Raw genomic sequence first — 24,220 nt, 5'->3', positions numbered from 1 at the left:
TCACATATTATAAATATGTGATCACCAACGGCAAACAAAGTTTTGTTTTGTGAAATCTGAGAACACCAACTTATTTCCAGCAATTCTGTCCTCTAACAAACTCTGCACCCAATTTTTTGCTGTGGTTGTAACGGCAGCTGTGCTTGTACAAGAACCACGTGTTCAAGTGTTACAGTGTACCCACTCACACGGGTACGTAATGCAATTTTCCCTTAGTGACAGTATGTTTTTACACATTTTTTTATGTAGTCTAACACACACCTTGTGTTCCCCTGTGCTACAGTTTACGTATACGCCTCTCCTATGCTGCCTTAGATGAACTACCAAAACTTCATCCTGTCAAGATGATTATCATTAGCATAAACCTGGAAAGAAACATGGAATCGAACACAATTTAATCAGTCACCCCAGCCCACTGAGACAAAGACTTACAAAACAATGTCAGTTCATGAAAAAAGACATGAGAAAAACTAAGTGCAAGAAATGAGCTTACACCCTCCTGGACTTACATTCCTTGATGCACATAATGCGTTGCAGGGTTAGGTGAGGCAACATAGCTGACTTGGTGCAGCTGTCCAGAACTTACAGCGTTAGGAACTCGTGGAGAATTTCCATATGGGGGATTTAATGAATGCCACGAGCCAATACAGTGATAGGCAGGTACTAGAGAGATGCAAGAGTCAAACCCTGGAGCAGATGGCTGGTTGTAGGGGTCTGACACCACTGGGTAATACACCGTGCCATGGGACAGGGCTGGAGGCTCTGTGTTTTGGAAGTTACCTTGGAAAGAAAAGAATACATATATTTACGCAGCAGAACTGCGCCTGATGAACAGGCTGAAGTATTATCAGCATTAAGCCTGCATACATCTGAGCAACAGCACCGTTAAATGTGCTCCTTCCCAACACTGATCATTCACCACATTCCTCAGATTTTGTCAAGGCAGGCATCTGACCTTCCTGACATCTTTTTCTTCATTTGATACAATCCTCTTACTGCCAAGTCTATCTACAAGCTGCTTGCACAGCCATGTGACACTAAGTTTTGCTGTAGCTTTCCACACAGAGCCTAAAGCTAAGGTGTGCAGTGTCTTTGCAGAAAGTCGCAACGCTCAGGGCTTGCCAAAACTGAGTTCTCTCTTTTACTTTAAAAACAGGCATTATTTTGATATCATAATTATTAGCTTATCAATGAGCAAGAAGATATACCTTCAACATAATTTCAGAGTAAGTTCCCCCAACTAAAAATTAGTTCACTGAGCACAAACCTAGAAAGGACTACTTCTTACTTTTCATGGTTTTAAACAGCCCTTGGCATCAGTGCCTACAAAAGTGGCTCTAGCATTGTTTTAAGGAACTTACAATAACTCATTATAATGTCTGCACTATGACCCATGCTTCCTATACTATAAAGATGTAAGAAAGCAACTCCTGTGGAGCAGCCATACTCTGAAAGCCATAACCTCACTATTCACAGTTTCTGTATGTGGTCTTATAGTCAAATACTAACCATTTGTAGGCGCATCGAGGGGAACCTGATGGACCTCAGCTCGCCCAGCATCATAGAGCTGAGGTACTGACTGATCCAGGACATGAGCTGGCTCAGCGTATGCTGGATAAGCCTCCACAGATGATGCTGGTGACACTGGCTGTACATAGACCATGGAATGCCAGTAACTCTGGTGATAGTACTTTGAGGAGAAAAACAAGAAAACAAGGTCAGGCATACAACCATAGTCTCCATCCTTCCTCCAAACCACCAGTTGTTTCATATCAAAGAGTAGTAATATGTGCATTTTTCCCTTCTGCTACTGTAGGATGATGTTATATACGAAGGAGAAAAAAAAATACAGACTGTCAGAAAATTTGCAGCAATAGCTGCAACTACCAACTCAGTTCTAACCTGTTTTATTTCTTAAGAGGGAGTTCTGATTCTCTATAATCAACTTTGTTGTATTCAAGATTTTTCCATTTCTTTAGTTGAAGAATCTGGCATAGTGCTTTTACTTCTCAGAGTTCCAGAGTCACCTATGACTGCTGGTGCACAGACAACTGTTGCATACAGTGCTCTTTAGGAGAGCAATGGTTCCCAGACAGAGAAATGGCGCTAACTGGTTGGAGCCGTGCACGCCCCAGAGGACTCAAACCATTTGAGTTAGAACACCTCCAACCAAGCTTATTTGTAATGATCGTCAGCTACACAGTATGCACATTTAGCACACCTGGAAGTCTTAAATACATCAGTACATCTGTCAAGAAAAGCAGCAGTTTTTACAGGCAATTTGCTGTACTCACTTTAAAAGCACTTACTTGCAATCCCAGATTAAAATAATACTGCAAGACCTTTGTATCTGAAATTAAAGGATATGGCATTAAAGAGCAGATGAGCATCAACTGATGAGCATAAAGAATTCTACATACATCGAGAATATTTTAAGTCACTTCAGTAACTATTCTAGCGTTATTTTTTCTTCAGTGTTTTAAGGGTAAAAAGTATATATTGAGTTTAACTGGTTGCTATAAATACTGCATCTTTAAGCTAATCCAGTTAGATGTCTGTTTAGTATACTGGAGAACTTGCTCCCAGCAATCCCAGCAGCTTAGAGGAACTTTAAAAAGAGTTGCCAAGCATAATATGATTTTCAAAGTCTTAACAGACCCAGAAGAGTGAAGCTGTTTAAAACCTTCCGGGTTTGCCAGTGAAAGCAGAAAAGCAAGCATGTTTTAAACCCATGATGCAGTTCCAGAACAGTGCATAAGAAACTCATTTCTCAGTCTTTAATAAAGACTTGTTTTAAAGGCTCAGGAAGGACAATCACCTGTTCCACAGCAACAGGTTAGGTCTCATTCAGTACTGAGAGGACCTGAATAAATCAAAGCAGCAAAGCAGAACAACTGGAGATAAGCAAGCCAGTAAGGATTTCAACTGTGGGTTATATGGGAACTCTGGAAGTATTGCTGATTTCTTACCACCTCTGTTCTTCCCTCGACTAGAGCCTCCACATGGCTTTCCTGCTTGCTATTCAGCTACTGCACACACATGCTTTCATAGCCCTGCTCTTCTCTATTACTGAGTATTGTTGTCTGCTGCAAGCAGGAATAGAATGGGAAATGCAAATCCCTATTTTGAAATGAATGAGGACTGGTTTCTCTTTTGCCAATTCTCAACTCCTTCACTGTTCAGCATATTGGACACATCAGGGCACAATCTACTTAAATGCAAAGAAGGATCTGTGTGCATTTGCCAAAAACAGCTAACAGCTTATGCTCAAAAGTGCTGCTGATTTGGCTCTGACATTAACCAGTTAAATATTAAAAATAACTGGACGGCTCACACAAATGTCTGCTTCTTAGTATCTAGCTGAAGCTGCATCTACCTTGGAAAAATGATTTTTTTAATCTGATTTTGTTTTTCAATTGATTATGCAAATATATGCAAAACAAGCCGAAGAACTGAATGAAACAGCTGCTTCATAACAGAGATAACAGTACAAAGGAGGAGCTGGGAGACTAAGGTGACAAACTAATACAGGAAATACTGATGTCTGGAGAGTTCTGCAACAGAAGCCACTACAGTAGGGGACCAGTTTTTCGTCTGTATTCCTCCTTCAGATGTCTAGAAGTCAAGTCAGTCTTCAGTATAACAAAACTACCATGTGAAATAACAGCTAAGCTAGAAGAAGTTCACCACCATGGCATGAAAATATGAAGATCACATCAACTACTGATAAAATTTAATCTTAGGGTGCATGAGGACAAAGTCTGCTTTCCAGTTGAGTAGCTCAGATCAATCCTGAATGCTGCAACAGGAAAGGAGCAGTCTCCAGAACAGCAAGCAGCCTACGCAGCTGCTTCAAACGCAAGGGAGCAGATGAGAGTAAGATACCTAAGGTCACTGTGTTAATAGAAGCCATTTCACAAGCCCTAAATGTCACTAAAAATATTCCAGCAACTCTGGGAATTGGGATACAGCTGTATCAATGAATACTAAGGCACTGTCTTCCTCAGCAGTCTGTGACTTCAGCCTGTTGAAGTCAGATTTCAAACCATGCCAGGCCAAATACCAGTCATGCAGGTTTTTTGGGGTTTTTTGCTTTTGTTTTTTTTCCAAGCAAACTGCACAGAACTCTCAAGTATACACAAATACACACAAACACTTTAACATGCCCTACTCCAAAACTGCTGGATTTCTCAACCTAAAGATTATGCAGTGACACTGCAGTGACACTCAGTGTCTCCTTGTAGAAAAGGAAAAATGCTACATGCAATTTCTTTTTAGCTACTAACCATAAAATCCTGGGGAGAAAAAAAAAATTGGAGCCTGTCCCCAGAAGGACATGGCCAATATAACGATAAGAGAGCTGAAGAGGTGCAGGCAAGGGTCTGAAGAGATTATTAATCCACATCCACTGCAGATTCTTGTCAGCATACTTAACACCCAATTCTCCCAAGTGCTGAAAGCCTCAGTAAAAGGCATTTAACTGAAATGGAAGACAATTAACTCTGATGTGTATACAAAATAATCTCCAGTGGTACTACTGCAGTAGGGAAGCAGGAAGTCAAATACTCAAGATTAAAAAACAGCAATTGAGAATACCAGCAAAGGAGTTATTGCAAAACACATTAGCAATGCCTCTAAGAGAAGACCTTGAGCAGTCACGCCATGAAGTTTTTGCATCCTGCTTACTTCCAGATCAACGGCTGGCAAAATAAACACGTTACATGGTAAATGCAACTGAAAGAATCCTTAACGTTCTGGCCCAAAGCTGCTTTACAATCCAGCAGATGCAGCTATCTGAACTGTAGATATAAACAGTAGCTCTTTATATTATCTAAGATTGGCCCTCTAGAACTAGTACTTTCATGCGACTTCCACACAGGGACAATGAAACTACTTCAAATGGCAGTATGCTGAATTGAGCATGAAGACAATTTGCATTACTGAAGTATTTGATGCTCCACCTTCAAATAGATTTCAGAATAAAAGTAAGAAGCTTTCTATTCTGAAGCAGTGAAACTCAGAACTGCCATACATCTAAAATACAGCCAGTTCCAAGAGCATGCTGTTTTTGTTTTGTTTTTCCAGGGTGATGATGGTGAAGAAATCTAGTCAGATAGCTAGAGTGAAACTGTAGCGTTCAAAATGGTGGAAAAAGAAATGGATTTTACAGACCCTATAGTTATGCAGACGGTTCTTTTCCTTGTTCAACCCTAAATGAAAGGCTACTTGTCCATATTAGCAGAAGAGAAAGTGGGAGATTCAGGTATTCCAGCTAAAGGTAAGCCTTTGATAAAAGTCACAGCAGCCTCTCTGTCTCTCTAGATGGCTACAGAAACACACACAGACATTCAAACCCAGTCTTATGAGAGGAATACATAAAAAACATGTTTTTCAGCCAACGCGCAGAGATAGACCCAGTGCAAGAACAACAAACACAAGCTGACAGTTCTGCACTGCTGCTCTCAAGTACAGGCTACAGCTCATCTTTAGCTTGGCCTCAGTACTGCCAAAAACAGCCCGTTTGCTACCTGCCAAAGGAGGCAGCGACAGCTGAAGCTGTTGTATTCGCTGCAGCTGCAACACAGGTAAGCCATGACTGAACACCAGCACTTATTCAGAGCATCTGTTCTCCAGCCTGAGCATGACATTATGACCAAATGAACCTTCCTATCACAATAAGCAGGCTGAGTAACCAAATGTGCTTTTACAGTTCTTCTAAATTTTACTCCTTAGGGCAGTTTGAGCCAGTGCACCATCAGAGGGCTGAGCATGGGGACATGCGCAGGGAAGAAAGATTTTCTACAGCTGCCCAAAACTACATACAGCCATGAAATTCTTTATCAACTGAGACAGTGCATCACAATAGCTTTATCTGCCTTTTGAGATGTGTGCAGCGATGTGATAGTGGCACACTTGGGCCTCAGAGCATTCCTACCTAGAGCAAAGCAAGATACATAGCATAACAATAAGCAGCACTGTCATTCTTATAGCTGAGGCACTTAACTCACAGTCACAGCAGATGGCTTGATCTTTAGGTTATTAAACAGAGTTCTGCAAACTCCAGGCCCAATGTGTGTCCTGAAAGCCGCAATGACAGAACACGGGGCTATATTAATAAACTCTCAAATCAAGCACTGCTGCTGCACTGTTTACCAAGCTATGCTGCCTGATGCAACTTTGCACAGCATGCAGGTATTAAGTAGAAAGTGCCAGCTGATTAAAGACCACCACTTCAGAAACGAAGCTCAAGTTCAGCTGACAAAGTTGAAAGCCAATTTTGAGTGCTATGGCTACTGCATTGGTCCTTCCATGCTTGTTGCTTGGGAGCAAAAATCCACCTTAAAAAATGCTGTTATAACCAATGACAGTATACAGAAAGGCTGAGCATTCACAGAACAGAAACCCTTACACTCATATTTATGATAATACAGAATGGCATCTAAGAGTAACACTTCTATATAGAAGTATATACTATATATATATTTTCTATATAGTATATAGGACAACACACAATATCCACTGAACTGTGCAATACCAGAACTTCCAATGCATTTAAAAAAAAAAAAAAATCAAGTTACCAGAAAAATTATTCCATGTAGTGCTGATAAGATACAGAACACGCACTGTACTCTCCACTGATACCTGGATCTTTAGGATGTGGTCTAAAGTTGTGGTAAATCATATTTGAGCCCGATACAAACTTAGTATTCAGAACTAGGAATTTTTACCATAAGCATCAAAATATTTTTATCTGCCTCTGAGCTGCAGGGAGCCATTTCTTGTCACTACAGGTATTCTGTTCAGTATCATAAAGAACACAAGTCAGAAGTGTGCTGAAGTACAGCAATAATAGAAAGAACAAAACATCTTCATTACCTCTAGGCAGATCGTTGCCACTGGGATCACAAGAGTAAGGTGGAGGAACAGCACCAGCTTCTCCCATCTCATTGGCTGGAGGAAGAGGAGCTGAATAAATTGGGAATGGCAGTGAAGAAACTGGTACTATTAGAAGGAAACAAAAGTCAAGTTCACAATGGCTTCTTATTCGAGCAAGGAAAATGGTAAGTTACACAGTCAGGCCTGGACTTCCTTCCTTTCAGCTCAGTGACTAACTTCAATTCTCTTCAATAATTGCTTCCCTCCCACTTTAAAAGAAGCCCAAAAGAAATTTTAAAACCAGATAGGAAGGTTCCAATTTCAGATGCCTTAGCTGTTTGTCTGTTCTCAAGCTTCGTATTTCAGTTAAGAACAAACGTCTCTTTTTCAATCAGTTCTTCATACTAGAAGTAGGTCAGGCTTTTCTTACATAATTATCTGTCCTAGAACAGGGAACAGAATACTCTAAGCCATCAAAAGCATCACAATAAACCTACAAAAATAAGGCAATGTTCAAGTATCAGGCAGAAGTTTGTAGACAAATTTCTGTAGAATATTTATTAGGTGGCCCACATCTCTAGAACACTAGCAGGTTCCTCATAAAGCTGTCATCAAGTAGACAGCTTACAGAGAACTGCACCGACTGAACTCTCAAGTGCAAAAAAAAATAATCAAACAAATAGAAAAGTGGAAGGAGGGTTTCTTTTTTTTCCCCTCATGCTAAGCAAAAAGGTACGGAAACCAAGAAAAATCCTCTTTGTAAAAGGGAAGTCTTTTTCTTAAGACAAACAATTCACAAAAATGAACTGGATTCAGTGCTTGAACTCGTGACTCTTCTGGAAGATACAGTAAAACCTTGACATCTGCACCAGTAGCCCAACATACCAGAAATTAACCATACAAAACAGGGAGAAGCAACCATGAACTTGTCTTTAAAAAGGAACCTGCTAGTGAAACACCTGGCACTGAAGGATAAAGACAGGTGGGGTGAGGGAAACAACCCCAGAGCAGAGAGACTGCCAGTTCCCATGCAAGAACAGAGGCAAGCATCCCCTTCAAAGCATGGAAACATGGAAGTCATCAGTAGCTGTGTAACTTTATTGCCATGTAATTTTCCACATTTGCTTTGGATACGTGGAAACAAAGCAGGAGAGAAGAAGGCAACTGAAAGCTTAGACCATTGAAGACCAAAGCCTTAGCATGCACACTCTACCTGGCCTCCCTACAGAAGTGGGAGATATAAGAACAGGTTGAATTGCTGTTTGTGGGGGAACAGCTGTTGTGACACTGGCTTGTGTGGAGGCAGAGTTTGAGGAGAAGACTGTAGGTGGAGCAGCATTGACACCTGTGGAGGTAGCGATTACTGCAGAGTTCACCATCACCTGCAAGAAAGTCAGAGTATTCAGTACACTGCCTCTATAACTCGCTGAGACAAGAGCTATGGAAACATCACAGACTCAAAAAGTTTTCACTTCACAAAAATGCATTTTGAAAGCTCTAGCTGTAAAGACAGCTAGTTATCCAAGTTTCTCTAAAAACTGGCTGGAAAAATGCCAACCTAAAAATAACAGTAAGTTGCAGGAACCTGCAAATGCATCTTTTCACCGTTCCATTATGCTTTATTTATAGAGGATTATATTCTTTGTAACAAAACCATGTAAGAGAGGAAGAATAAAATCCCAAAGAGACCAAACACAGCAGTCATCTCTCCAAAGAGCTACCACAATAACACACTACACGTTACCTTCTGGGGATAGCTGTAGGAAGCCACTCCATCTTGAGGTGACACAGCCAATGGCCCTTCTTCCTGAAGGGATTCCAAAGTAATGTTCCATTTTAGAAGCAGAGAAGTAACAAAACCACAAATGCTGGATTTCTAAGAATCTTCCAATTATGAACTACACTAAGCTCCTTTCATAACTCATGAGAGATCAGTTTCATCTGATGTGCACAGGACTGGATTTCACACCCACTGTAGTTCAGCAGGTGAATGGAGAACTTGAAAGGTAGCCACTGACTAGTTTCAGATAAGAAAATTCAATGCCAGTTCTATCAAAGGTGAGATATTTTCCATCACACATTGGTGGAATAAGACTAACTAGTATATGACTTGACGAGAGGCATGGCAAAAGCAAGTGCTGTCTGGAACAGAAAAAGAAGAAAAGTAAACAGTGCTCAGACAGTTGGCAGAGGGGAAAGATAGAAATTTAGTTTCTATCTAACAGTTTAGATGTACTTATAGACTCCAACAAAAACCCTCACCATTTAAAAAGAAAGGAGATGGGGGGAGAACTACAGAAGTAAAACTATCAATCCTTTGTGACAAAACCAGTTTCTGACCTACTATGTTAAGCCTGGTTCCAAAGACAGGTTCCATGAAGAATGTTACACATACCTGAAGGATTAGGAATCTGAACAGGCAGGGACAAACACTTACCAAGTTTGCTGTAGGTTCTGCTGAACTAAATACTGCTGCCGTTTCACAGTCTGGATCTGAAAGACATAGGCAAAGTTAATAAAAAAAATACAGCATTATCTCTAATTGTTCAGAACCTTTTTAAAAAGTTGTAATGAGCACATACACCAAACATAGTATCAGTAAAGACTAACATTTTATTTACCTGGAGGTGCATACAGATATTCTTCATGAAATTTCCCTAGAAGGGAGAGAACAGAAAGCTTTGGTTCCAGAAAAACAGAAGTTAAAACCAAAGTTACTAAAATTGTATTTCACTGCATTAATTAACTGAACTGCTTTCAATATCATCTTGTTTTATCCAGAAAAATAGCAAGATCCAAGATCCTCTTCCCCATTTTGCTATTCCAGCAATATCAAGATTGCTATTGCCAGATCACACAGCAGCTTGCCTTGCTACAAACCCATATTATCAAAATAGTGATGTTCTAGCAAGCTTTAATGGAACAGTGACTTTTTTTTTTTTTTTTTCAGACAACTATAACTAACTCTTTAAGAACTCACCATTTTCACTTGTTTCTCCTACATCCTCCTCTGAGGGATTCAGGGGCTGCTTGTTGGCTGGAACTGAGTTGGGGCCTCTTCTAGCTACCCAAAAACCTGCTGGACTGTGGACAATTGCAGTAGGGCTTCCCTGGCCCTAAAAAGCAAAATAAGAAGTGTGCATTTACAAATAGTATAAGACTTTCCATATTTAACACACAGCTAAATAGAAACAGGCTGGAAAACCAAACTTGCTGTAACCAAAGCTTACTAGAATTCAGTCCCTCCATCCATCTCTTTGCACGCTGCACCCAGTAGAACAGCTGGACATATTTCTCTTTAACCTTTCATTCCGCCTACCATCTCTTGCAAAATTTATTTTTGAAGACTTACAGCTGTCCTATATGACAGGGTCAAGATGTTCTCAGTTAGAATGTAGCCAGCTCTGACCTAGGTTCAACCAAAGCTGAAAAAGGAAGCAGACCCCTACCAGCCACTCTCTACCTCCAGTATATACTCCTGTATTCCTCACCTTGAGGTACTCCCACCACACCAACAACCAGTGAGTTCATCCAGAAATAGCACATGGCTGGCAGCTGGCATAGCTCCCACTGTTTGCACTAGCTGGGTCCGCACAGACATGCTTGTCATATTCAGAGAGCAGCACTCATCATGTTTCCCATGACTCCTGTAAAGCCTCGTACATACACTGTCTTTGTATAAAGCCAGCCCTTAGCTGGACAATTACAATCCAGAGTCCTCAAAAGGAGGAACATAGGATTATGAGAAGCATAAGTAAGAGAAACTGATTCACTCTTTTGTAATGGCTATGACATTCACTCTCTCCTCAGAAGATAGGACAGCTATGAGACTGAAAAAGAGGCTTATAAGATCTCCAAGAGTGAAGTAGCGGTGTTGAGTCAGAAGATTCTCCCACCAGGCCTCTAGCAGGATGGCAGATTTTTCTGCAACAAACATTTATCCCCAGGACATGTTAAATTCCTTCAGTGAAGGAGACAGAAAAGATGCAGGGAAGAGACTTAGGAGTTGACACTAACAAAGTGCCTGAATGAACATGAAAAAACTACTCATTGGAGGCCGCAGGTGTACAGCTTAGCAATGGGAAGGAAAAAAAACAAGCTAGAAATCTATCCTGATTTAATGGGAGGGGGAATGGAGAAGAAAAAGGAGCATTACAAGATATTGCCCCTACTTCTTGACAGCCTTGGAAGAAATAAGAGCAAAGATCACACATTTAATAGGCAGATGAATAAACAAAGGCTGCTGAAAAAACACTGAGCAGATTCATCCTCTCATCTATTTAAATGCAAGTGTAACTTGTATTAAGCTTAGATAAAAATTGAAAGATTGATTTCACTGTTTAAAAATGTATTAGATTGAAGATGAAAGTAGCACACTATGAAGTTTTTAAAAGAAGCTAGATTTGGATTTTTCTCCCATCTCTGTAGCAGAAAAAATGGTTTCAGGAACGTTAGCCCAAAACATCTCAACTGTGAATTCCTAGGAATAATCTACGCTATCACCGTACAGCTTCTGAAACTGGTTACTCAAACCACAAATTAAGAGTACAGCAAAACAACTGAAGTACTACCTCCCACAATACTTACAATCAGACAGACACTGACTGTAGGAAGGAATTTTTTTCTCAACATGCTAAAGAGAAAACAAAACAAATGCTGCTGGACAGAAAGAGGAACAAGAGAAAGAAAGGAAAAGCTTAGAAAAATAGATGCTTTAAGCAGAGCTTTTGAGATCTCCTCCAATTTCAGCCTTCCCTTCCCCTCCTGCTAAAGCTCATTCCAAGAAAAAAATATTTAATTATAATGCATAATTTTTAAAAAGCTTTGAGAAGCTTCAACATACTCATCATTCATAACTTACTGCTAAAGCAGGAAAAGAAGTTTCATCCCCTTCTTCAATTTCGTAGAAAGTTATTGTTTCTTCTGACCCTTGAGGCTCTTCTCCATTCTCTGGTACAAACCCATACTGACATTCCTTATTCACACACTGCATCTGACGGCGGCTACGGCTGTATGAACTTAAAAAAAAAAGAAAGGTTAAGAATCACTGCTATCTGGATTTTCACCTTAGTTTTGTTGCTCGATTTTAACTCTCTTCAGAAAGGCACAATAATCCCAGTGTTCAATACTGTGCCATTAACAGTTAACTCAGCCCTCTACATCCCTCTCCCACCACCCTCCCCAGCTCTTTTAGTGTTCAATGTTCTGTAAAGAGGTTTGTATGCACTTACCGTGACCTGCAGGAGAAACTGTCATAGCTCTGATAGCATCTCTTTCCTGGACTGGGGTAGAATGCTATTTGAGGGCCAACCATGTTGTGCCTGTTTATAAATCGGGCAGATCCCCTAAGTTTAAAGGGTAAAAGGTGCAATTACCAGGAAGTGCCTCTCAGATGGAACTCTTCTATAGAGTTATCTATTGAATAGCACAAGCTCTCTCCTAACTAGTCCACAGCAAGAACAGAGAACAAGCAGTAACCTCAGATAAGGCTTCATACCTTGGCATTCCAAATCCACGGTTATGCCTCTGGGGAGGATTCTGAGGATGATAGGGTCCATAAGGTGCCATGTTTCCACCACCCTGTGAACAGTGAACTGGAGGAGAGCGCCCTGAGGGAACACCATGCTGTAGCCGGGGTGGGAGAACTGGCTGGCCCCTACTATAAGCCATTGTCATAAAGACCTCCTTTCCACGAACTTTCTTAAGCAATCTCTTCCGTGTTTTCACATCCATTTCTGCAGTTTCAGTTAAGGACAGAAAACAAAGGTTTATACTTTAAGCAGCTTACTCTAGAGCTATGTTTTCTTTCTATCATTTGAGAAGAGTCATTATTTAGATATATCGAAGAGAATCAACAGCCTATTCCAGGGCAGGGAAGAAGCATTCAAAACACACAAACTTCCTATCCTCATTTTGAAGAGCCTAACATGCATTCTGAACTGCATACAAGCACCTCGCTCACATGAACACATTCCCAGTTTCAACTGATCAAACCAGTATTTGCAGTATTAAAACACCTTCATAAAAGCTACATTTATTCAATCAGAAAACCATTCTCTAAACGAAACAAATACAATTCCTGTTTACTTCAATAGCAAAACTCTAGTCCTTCCATACACCTCTTCTAAGGCCAAATCTGATATACTTTTTGGCTCACAGATCGAATCTTCATAAATAGTTCTCAAATGTCAAAACTCTTCTTAAAATTCTGAGCAACATGAACCTTTCTGTGCACTTTCAAGGGGTTTGCTATTTTACATATGGAAACTCAACCTTCTGTCTGAAGCATCAGTTTACATGAAGTCCTTGTCACAACTAGATTTTATATCACAGGCCAAGTTAAGTTACTTTCAACATCTAGAGACTTGTATTGCTAAAATTTGTCCTTCCCTATCCTACCTCTCTCTAAAGGAAGGAACACCTCTGGAAAACTTGTACAAACCTATTCCTGAGAAGTATCCACCTGCTACTTTCTGATAGCTTCCTCCTTTTCGGCTGGGAACCACATTCCAAGCAAGGACAGGTGCCACTTGTGTCACTGGTTTTAGGTTTGCCAAAGGAACGGTATGCCTACATGAAAAACATTCATGTTAGCAGCACTGCAAGAATACATTACGTGCAGGAACACAGCAACATATGCTGAAGCAACACTACAAAAAAGAAAATAGGGAAAAGGCAAAAATCATTGACTATAGGGAGCTTCGGGGGAATAAAAAAAGGCTTGTTCTCTGAAGCACGTATTACTGTTACTTGTATATTTTGTACATTAGAAAACGTAAGGTAGGATTCAGTCCCAATGCTACTGACTTCACAGGTCAAGCCCTTTTTCCCTACATTGGTATGCCTTCAGAAGTCTATCCGGAAGCAATTAAAGAGACAGAATTTCTGCAAAATGTAGGTAAGCCTAACTGCAGATTTGGAGAAGGGCAAATGCTTTGAACAGCAAGGTGGTGAGTGTGATGAGATTCATCAGAAACATCCATTATTTTCTGGGATTACAACACAAAAGCTTCAGAGAAACTGGTAGCAGAGAATAATTTGCTATCCAGGAGTTATGCCCAAACTGCAGAGATTCTTGAGAAGAATAAGACTCCACGTAAAGCATCATAATGATTTTTGCTATTTTAAACAAGTGAATTTTTCCTATAACATCTTAGTTGAAGAGTGATAACCAACAAAGAAGCAAGTTCCCTCTAGCAGCCACAATTATTTCAAAGCCTCATTTCTCTTTTCTTCTTAAAGTATCTTAACAACCCTATCTTAACCATCTGTGACTGCACAGACTCCACTATAAAAAGTTCAGACACGAAACCGTCACCAGATTGCTTACTTTTCTGCCAGCTCCTCAATGAAAACAGTCACCGTGTTGCCATCCTGCCCAACTTCCTGGATATGAGCATTGTAATACTTACCTCCAGGATCCAGACGCACCTGGAAGGAGAACAAGAGAAGCCCTGAAAAAACTAAACAGCATCAGGGGACCAAATACTGCCTACAAACCAGCAAAGTTCCTACCCCTAGCTGATTTTATGTTATGAGCTGGGCTCAGCAATATCAAATACTAACAGACCAGGCAAGATAGACAGCACCATACTACTTTAAGAAAAGAAGGAAAAGAAACAGTCTTGCAAGCAATGTGTAAACTCCTGTAAAACAGGCTTAAGAAGATGGATTTCTGCCTTCTAACTTACTTTCACACACTGTGTCAAACAGATAAGGAGGACCACTATGTAAGAACTTGAGCAGAACAAAAAATAAAGCAAGAAAGCTCTAGTGAGCAAGAAGAGTCATTACATGACTTATCAGCACCACCTCAAAGTGATATTAAGAAGTGCACCTTCACTACATACAACATGAGAACAAAAGGGAAGTTGACTTTGATTTCAGCATTTCCCAGCCACTCTTCTCTTCCCTCTCAGTTACTTAAAAGAAACCTGCTACGTTACCGTTGAGAAGCAGAAGACTGGACAGACTTGCTGGTGACTTCCAGTGAAAATCTAATAGACAACTACCTCAGTTTTGCACATACTTTGCACTTTGAGCTCCCAGTGCAGAACCTCAGCACTCACATTATTTGTATCACTGGTTCCCAATGAATTTCCAAGTAGCTTTTCATTCACGCCCAATATTTAAAGAAAGATCTTTAGGAAGAAATTTAATTAAAAACTAAAATAAAATTAATAATTACAAGACAGAAAATGAGCCCTGGAAGATTCTATGAAGTCATTTCATGGATTACCATGCTCCATGTGAAGTAGCTTTAGTAATTTACCATAACTGAATCTCTTTTGAGTACTAACCTGACACTTGTCTCCTAAATAGTACTGTCTCCCCGCAAACACCATGTAGTCAGTTTTTTGAAGCTCTAAAAACAAACGAATAAATAAATAAAAAGGAGAAAAGCCTAACAAATACTGTTCTTTCTTCAAGTACCCCATAAATACTTCATGATGACACTCAATTACTAATTAAAGGCCAGGTGTGTTAACATTCCCTATGTATATATAAGCATTCCTCACCGTAATGATGAAGTAACTCTAGTTGTTCTTAGACCATAACTACCTAAGTCATAAGAGATTAACAATATCTAGCTGATGAAGTAGTAGGCCTACTTAACCTACGTACTGCAATGCTTGTGCCCTTTATGATGGTACTGTGTTAATTCAGCATTTAATACCAATCTTAAGTATGACGGACTCGTCTTGCCAGAGTACCGGTAACACTTAGCAAAAAGGAAACATCACCCAGGAAAAAACAGTATTCCTGTATTCTCCCTTGTTTTCAGACTTCAATCTTTTCTACCCCCCCCCCCCCCCCCCCCCCCCGTCCATTCCCTGCCCAGGTTCTCTGTATATCAGTACTCAACACAGATAATTAGTTACAGTACTCCATTTCAAGAATTTAATGACAATCATTGTTACTTATGCAGCTGTGAAGATGCTGGAGTTCTTCAGTATGCAAAGCTCTCCAGGTCAAATATCAATGATGCAACTTCAAAATTCATCTTCCTTGGCAACTTGTTCACACACCAGCCACAGTGTATTGCCATAAAACAGCAACTATTGAACCCACAAAGACCACAAAATCTCTCTAGGATGCTCAAGCCCAGGAGAGCTGGGAAGCAAAAGACAACTCATTTCATGTGACACATCTCACTGCTAAAGTTGAGACCTTCATTATGACAGAACACAATCTAAAACACTGCTTTAGGAGTCCTCAGGCATACCACTAAAAATAAACACCTGTAGGCTCAAATTTGGATGACTCCCAGCACAACTGAATAGTAACACAGAATTCTGTTCTGTACTCTGCTTAGAGTCTTGGTATTTCCTACATTATAGCCATTAAGCATCAGGCATCAGATTTTTAGCAACCTTACAACCATTATACAACACCAAGAACAGGACCTGGTATTTTGAAATGAAACCAAGAAATAGCTTGGTAAGAGGACATATTACCTACAAATATCAAGTGGATTAACTAATATCCTTCATACCTCAGCTGTGCTGAAAGAAGGTGCGAAAAGCATCAGATTCATACATTTAATACTGAGCTCACAGCAAAAATAAGGTTTGGATTTGAGGGCTTTTTGATTTAAAGATACCTTTTCTGCTGTCCAGCCAAACATCAAATTCCACATTTCGATAAATCTCTGGGTCCAAAGCCTTCAGCACTTTGTAGGGGAAAGGCATTTTTGAGGAATTTTCTGGAGTCTAGAAATAGAGTTGAAATGAACTATCATTAACAAGCACATTTAAAATGTTCAGCATAATCTCTATTCTACCAACTATGGACCATTTGTCTACACCCAAATTCCCCAAACTTTCACTTCTACTATGCAGAATAAAGACCAAGAACATAAACATGAATTTAGGAATTGAGGATTGTTCAACTCAGAAGCTAAGCTGACAGACTACAGAAAGACCAAAAATAGTCTTAAGAGAAACACTCTGCATTCCTTCAATTCTTTTTGAGTGAAGAGAAACTAGTTAGACCAATGAAGCCACGACTTAAAAACTGGTGGGGATTCCAGTTGTTACACCTGGAAACAGGCATCTAAAGGCCTTTTAAAACCTGTTCCAAAGATATTTACACTGTGCTCAAAATGAAAGTGGGCTGACTTAAGCCACTTTTCAGACAAGCAAACAGCAGACCAGGAAGTGTCTGCTGAGCTCAATTTCTGGAGGGAAAAAAAAAAAACAAACCAACAAGCCAGAGATCAGCTATAAAAGAACAAGAGGATCTCAAAAAGGAGTAAGGCTTATCCAATTCAAGAAAAACTGGCAAAAAAATCAAAGGACAGGCAGACAGAAAGAAAAAAAAGGAAAAAAAAAAAAGCAATCTGCTTTCAAGAAGTTATTTTTAAGAAGCAGAAACATTACCCTAACGTGAGTAACATTCTGCAACAACAGGAGGAGAAAACACAAAACACCCAACCACACACAAGAAATTCTTCCCTCATTGCCAAACCTTTGCTTCTTCAGTGCCTTGTCTGAACTTATCTTCCACTGGATTGTCAGTATCATTGCTTTCCCAGTCATCACCTCTAAACAATTTAAAATAAGATTACAAACGATGCAATGCATAAGTTCTAAGAAGAGTTAAAATAACTAACTTTTCACAAAACCTGAAAAAAGCACCATAGTGCCATCAAGTGGCAGATTTTGCCTGAAACAAAGGCTGTAAGGGAGCAGAGGACAAGTCTTTTCCTAGTTTTAAGATCATGACCTTTACCACCCCCAAACCTATCCCTACGGATAGCCACTATTTGCATTTGGAAAGGATGAAGATGACCCCACTGAATACATCTGAACTCTCACTGCTGACTATTACACCACTCTGCTCCAGGCACTACAAAACCAATGTCACCTGAAAGCTTTTACTAACAGACACACTTTGCCTCAAGCCTTTGTGGTGACTTGTGATTAAAGAACATCAAGGTTTTCGGCACTTATGCTCGCTTCTTCCCCTCACTCCAACGGATCCAGCAGACTTCAACGATTCCCCCATTTCATTGTCTATATGGGGTACAATTCAATTAAGGAAAAAAATACAAGTAGTTAATTTTCTCAATAAACTGTTGCCTGTACAAAGCTAAAGAGGCTGAGGAAGCTAGTAGGTCTCTCATCAAGAGAGCTCTGATGACAAAGGGAAGATTTTATTTACAAACACTCATTTTACAAAGTTGCATGCAAATATAACACAGCCAGTAGCAGAGGATGTCCAATTCCATGACAATACCAAGCTCTGAAGAAAGTACACTGTCTCTTCTACACCACACTTCAGCTTTGAGCCTGTGCCACGAAACACTGTTAGTACCACGTGCACATTCAAAGGAACTTGGAGAAATCAGCCTAATAACCCACTGCCCTTAGCAAGGTTTTAAACTTTATTTATTTCAACATTTCCCTGCTACCATACAATCCCCCATCAAACACTACCTCTTTCCTGATGGATTTCTGGGTACTTTTTCATGAAGACAATCAAAGTTTGTATCCTCGCTTTCTACACAGCCACTGTTTCTGTTCTTCTTGGAACCACTTCGAAACATCTCAACTGCAGACCTTAATTCTTCCTCATCCATGAGGAACACATCTTTGTACAGGATTTCATATAATACAGCTGGACAAACCAAGACAAAGCTCAGAACAAATTAATATCAGACATACAACAGCTCCTATTTTCAAGGTAAGCATATCTTTAGGCAATATTTACTGTTACAAAACACTACATATATTGAATTCAATTAAGAAGAGGATCATAAAATAATTCAGGTGGAAAGAGACATATGGAGGGCACTTGGTTCATTATGCTACTTAACAGATAAGTATACTGAGAGTATGTGTACATTAACACAGAAAATGAGCTGCCATCTCTCACCCTCCCTGTCTCTGGAAACCAGAATAAGCACAGCCTATAAACATACAAAAGCACACAGTTCTCTTTCATAATAAAACAAAACACAACACAATAATTTCAAGTTTACCCTGGCAAATAGCAGCATTTGCTTGAAATTGTTTTGTATACACAGAGTCATAATGGCCATTGCCAGAACAGCACAGTAGTATCTGGGAAAATAAAGAAGACAAACTTTAAGGATGGAGTGACATAAAACCCAACACTTCTTACTTGATATTCTAGTTCACGTTCTATTTCATTCAATAGGTAACATGAACTTAAGGAAACAGTAAATCTTCCAAAGACGAGTATGAAAGAGCTGTACAATCAGTTTTAAACTGGATCTTATGAATTTATTTACAAACTTTACAGCTACTATATAAACAAAAACCATTCTTTTGTATATCACAATGCATTAAACAATAAATAACGTCTGTTTCCAGTTCCGCTCTGAAACCATCAGCTGCTCAAGAGGTAAAATTACCATTTATAATTATCATAAGTTACCATTTAAAACTACCATTAAAACACAAGCCATCAAATGCAGAATCTATGAAGCACACTGTGCAAGTGGCAAAGGCACACTTCCACACTTCCCCAGTGGATGGACCAGAAGAGCACCTGCTGCTCTAGCCGCCCTCAGTAAGTTTTAATAAGTTTTGCTCATACTAATCAACTTTACACTGCAGAACTTTGAGAAGCTGCATGCTTTCTGCAACATATGCACTGATACACATAGAAGATGCATGCTATCACATTCCATCTCAGCACAAGACCACGAATAGGTAACCGCAACTGGCAAAAGCCCTTGTGCAGCTGTTGTTAGCACAGTGCCAGCAAGGATGCCTCCAGCCACCCAGTAGGAGTCAAGATGCCAGGGCTCTTATTTCCATGTGCCTTCTGTTCTAGCAACACAGTCTCTCATCTCATGGTGAAATATGCAAAACCAGAAAGAACTACAGTGCAGTCTAATAGCAGACAACTCTTAACAAAAGCTCTGGTGGTAAAATCTTTGAGGACAAATGCTCATTTAGACCATACTGCCTGATTTTTAAAGTTAGTGGATTTTGGAATGAGGTTAATCTACACAGAGGAAAAAAACATTTTAGGTGCAAGTGAAGCCCATATAAAGATAGCAGTGTATTAGCCAAGAACAGAAGAGCTAAAGCTGCACAGATTTCTGAACATGCTCACCATTTGAGCACACATAATAGCCCATCCAGAAATGTACACTGCAGCAACTTCACTGGCAGCACGCTTGAGCTATTCACATAATTGCATGGGCATATCAATGTAAGTCCAGAAAAAAACCAAGAGGGGTCAGATGGGATGTAATACAGAGCATTTCTTGTATAAGTTCCCCTTTTTTTTTTTTTTTTTTTTAAGCTGTTTCATTAGCTCCTTCTTAATGGGACTTGATCTATCATGTCAGCTAAATGAGTCACTTGTTAGATTAATCCGTTTCTATCAACATCCCCTCTTCAGGGAGAAAACCTCCACATCTCAGCTGACTTTTAGATGAGAGGCACCAGGATTGGGGAGAATGCCTTCTTACATATGCTCTGTTTAGTGTATACACTATACTTAGTGCACATCTCATTCTGCTCTTCCAAAACTCAACCTGGGTATCTCACTGTATCTAGTCAGTTCAGCCCACTTTCCACTAGGAAGCGTTTTCACTCAGCAAAAATTCAGAAAAATGAAATAGCATTCTGGAATTATGTTACCTCTTCCCATTAAAATTAGACTTGTTTCCAACAATGAGCAGTTGTTATAAAAAGATCAACAGGGGAACAGCACACAATCAACCCTCAGTAGCAAAGCTACTACAGTTTGATTAAATCTTGTGCAAATAATGCGCTTCTACCATGAGCAGAAGTCAGCTCTGGGAGTTTGTTCTTAAATGCACAAGGGAAGACTGAGTTAGAGCACAACTCCAGTAGGAAGTTTTCACAATTAAGTGGGACCAGAGGTATCTAGGAGTCAGGGGTAGGGATAAGAAATTGCCTCAGTTCTCCTCACCTTGTCTTCAAAGCCATTGTCTGTAGCATAAGTGGGTGGCCTTCCAGGGTACCGGTACAGAATAAAGTCTCGACTAGGTAAGCAGAGGAAAAATAAGTCTTGAAAGGGTGCACTTTCAGAAGTGTATTATAAAGAAGGCTGAAAGGAGCAGTCTGGATATTCCACTGTTTTTTTGTTTGTTTGTTTTTTACAGAGAAACACTGAGTCAGAACATTTTCCCTGACAAATGAGTGCTATCATAAAGCAATAGCTAGATGAGCAAATGACACTCATCTTGTGGAAAAGAATCTGGAAAGGACAGCTACATCTAATCATAGATTATTACACCCATCGTATTAGATCAAGTACTTATGCCCAATGGCAGAGTGCCCAACCAATAAAACAATTAAATTCAGATGATTCCATCACACTTCAGAAGGATTACAACCTCAATATAGGAATCTAGTTAAGTCTTGCAAAAGTTCCATTTGCTCCTTCAGTAAGGAAACAGAACCAGCCTGCAAAGAAAGCGTTCTTCCTTTTAATCAGTGGAAATTCATTGAGCTTGTACAGGGACAGCAGCATTCGTTTTTAACAAGACCACCAGCACCTGTACAGGCTTATGCTGCCCTTGAAGAAAGCAGTAGGCGTTCCACATTGAGCAGAGCAATCGTTCCACACAACTAGAGCTCTCAAGAACACCTACACTGAGTTTTAAGCCTGCTTCTAACTACCGCAGCATTCCACTACACAGAACTCCTACTTCTTTCACCTGCTCTCCATTCCTTAACCAATGAAAGGCAACACTTTACTGAGTTTACGATTAGTTAAAGAATAACAAATACTACCGGAAACTAAACTGCCCCTTAATCCACCCTATTAGAACAGGAGCTGTGATGGCACTCATTTACAAGTGAATTGAATTAACTTCTTTAGGGTTGCGTTCTTACTATGTTTCACAAATGAGTGCTCCAGCAACAAACAAAAGGTTCCGGGGAGGGGAAAAAGGCCAGAACTCAAAACAATTGACAGTCCAAAACAAAGTGAAACTTAAAAAAAAAAAAAAAGAAGAAGAAGAAGAAAAAGAGAGAAAGACTTACTTGTAGATCACTGATAAAGCACTTATTTCCAGCTGGCCAGCACTTTCCTATGTGGGATTAGGAGATTACAAGAGGTAGAAGAGCCATCTTCAACACTAGGAAATCTATACTAGCTCTCCATAGTATTGAAACAACGATAAAATTTAGTTAAGTTTATTCAGATAAATTCAGTTAGATAAAGCAAATAAACAATGAACTGAGAGTTGAGACATCGGGATATCCAGGAAAAAAAAAAAAACATGTATTTCTCCAGTGTGGAATGGCCATGGTTACCAAACTGATGGCCAAAGATAATGCTAGTTCTGGCAGCCACCCTTAAATACAGCACTCAAGAATTGTGGGGTTTTTAGGTTTTTTCAATTGAATTTTTTTTTTTTTTTTTTTTTAAAAGCACTGTTTCAGATACTGCAGTATTTACCATACTTTCTAGTTTAAGAGTATAAAGAAACAAGAATTAGAACTGTACACTTCAAGGCTGAGGCTAAGGAAGAAAAAAGGAGCTGCAGAGTCCAGTAAACACATATGATATGGTATACAGCCCATATTCTCCTTTTTTTAAAAAAGGAAATTGCAGCTACAAATAAGGCCTACAAACATGCCTCAGCTTTATTTTCCACTCTGCACAGATAGCTTCTTTGCACCCAAATTCACCACTAAAACAGACACACACACACACACATATATATATATATGCATATAAATACTCATTACAAAAACATTCCCTATGGAAATGAAACCCCAGGACTGAGGTCTATCTAGTGAAAAAAACAAACGGTATTGAAAACATTATCCAACTACTTCCCTGTTCTGGTCATCTCAGAATTCAGTATCTACACAAGTGCTAGATCGTTCTTACCTTTGGATCTCCCAGTCGTTCAAGGTATTTCTCAAATGATCCCTCCACATACTTTCAAGAAAAACAAAAAAGAAAATAAGAACTTAGCCAAATTAAACAAACAAAAACGTTTAAAACTAAACATTGTGTCAAAGAAACATCATTACTGGCTGTTGAACAGGGCATCCACTGCTGGCTGAGAGAGCAGGGGTATGCACAGAGCAAACACTGCACTGGTCTCTCAAGTCGTATCACTTCAGGCTCTGGTCTGCCTGGGGAATTACTTCAGCTGTTCCCTGTCTCAGGGCACAAGGACGATTCGGGTGTATCAGGGTAGAGAGATACCAAGAGGTCCTCAGAAGCTTAAGAACATAAGTCTGAAAAAGACTCTCCCTCCTAGATTAAGCACTTAAACTGACTGCAGGGAAAGAAAAAAAACCCGTGGCCCTAAAACTGCACAACCCGAGAAAACATATCTCAGCTGTTCTGTTTTCGTTTCTCAGCACCTGAATTGTGGCATCATTAATTAAAACGTCTCAGCCTCAGCTGCAGGCAAGTGCCTCCCTAGCCGAAGGGGGGCTGCAAGTAAGCAAGGTACAAAACGTTAGAGAAGTTGCTATTAAAATTCTGAGAATCATAAAAACAAAGCTATTCTGCAGAGGACCATAGAACTTCACCCGCGGCTTGTGTTTTCAAGGGAAACCTGGAACCCTGTACCAGCCCAGAACACAACCGGGACTGCAAGCTATCTGCTGCTGACATTTGTGGGTCCTCTGTAGGTAACTCCTGTCTGCGACTAGCAAATAGCAGAAGCATCTCAACGCTGTTAGGATCGTAACAGCTCTACGGGTTTCTCACATCATCAGTTCTATGCTGTTTGTGCCACAGACGACGTCCTACACGAGTAACCTCTGGCCACCTAGTTCATATCAGCAGCTTTATGATTTCAGGAGCTCCAGCACCACGAGGCGACACGGAACACCTCCCAGCCACACCGGGCTGAAGGCAGCACGTGTACACGGAGGTGCTCACGGCCAGCCGCCCCGCTATTTCCAATGTACGTTCGCTGAAGCGCACAATAACACACAAACAAACAACCAGTACTTACGGATTCAAAGTTACGCTGGTTTTGCCTCATAAACGAGACGCAAGCTTTCCTCACCTCCATGTGATGAATTTGGCACAAAAACAGCTGAAAAACAACGTTCCGTGAGAACGAAGGAGAAAGCCGCCGAGCAAACTGTCTCGCCGCTCCCAAGGCCGGCAGCGCCAGGCGCCGCACCTACGGAGGGGCGGCCCCACACGCGCTCCCGCCCGGGGCGCATCCCCCCCCACCCCCCAGCCGACCCCGGCCCGCCGAGGGCCCCACCTGCTCCGAGATGGCTCTGAAGAGGCAGGAGGCGTCCTTCGCCGTCAGCTTGCGGTACAGGCCGAGACTGCCCAGGTACTCGTCCATAGTCACCTCGCTGAGCGACTTCTGCCCGAAGTACTTCTTCCAGCCCTTCTGCAT

The 24,220-nt window shown here is 40.4% G+C and overlaps 1 protein-coding gene across 1 annotated transcript; it reads right to left on the bottom strand.

Annotated features, from left to right (window-relative positions):
- Positions 1–505: 505 nt before the first annotated feature.
- Positions 506–24,220, bottom strand: LOC306951310 (UDP-N-acetylglucosamine transferase subunit ALG13-like; the record flags this gene model as incomplete). The annotated part of the gene is made up of 24 exons (XM_079541791.1): positions 506–780; positions 1,510–1,690; positions 2,310–2,350; positions 6,877–7,002; positions 8,090–8,258; positions 8,621–8,683; positions 9,314–9,369; positions 9,498–9,533; positions 9,857–9,992; positions 11,738–11,894; positions 12,108–12,221; positions 12,374–12,611; positions 13,319–13,446; positions 14,207–14,307; positions 15,177–15,241; positions 16,481–16,589; positions 17,347–17,422; positions 18,318–18,498; positions 18,863–18,944; positions 20,797–20,869; positions 21,876–21,922; positions 22,732–22,782; positions 23,819–23,902; positions 24,080–24,220. The coding sequence occupies 24 exons, from the start codon at positions 24,218–24,220 to the stop codon at positions 506–508; spliced, it is 2,730 nt and encodes a 909-aa protein (XP_079397917.1).

Source organism: Tetrao urogallus (genome assembly GCF_951394365.1).
Source record: "Tetrao urogallus genome assembly, chromosome: 13".
Taxonomy (NCBI): domain Eukaryota; kingdom Metazoa; phylum Chordata; class Aves; order Galliformes; family Phasianidae; genus Tetrao; species Tetrao urogallus.
The sequence above is the reverse complement of the archived record's forward strand: the minus strand, read 5'-3'. Positions and strand labels throughout refer to the sequence as shown.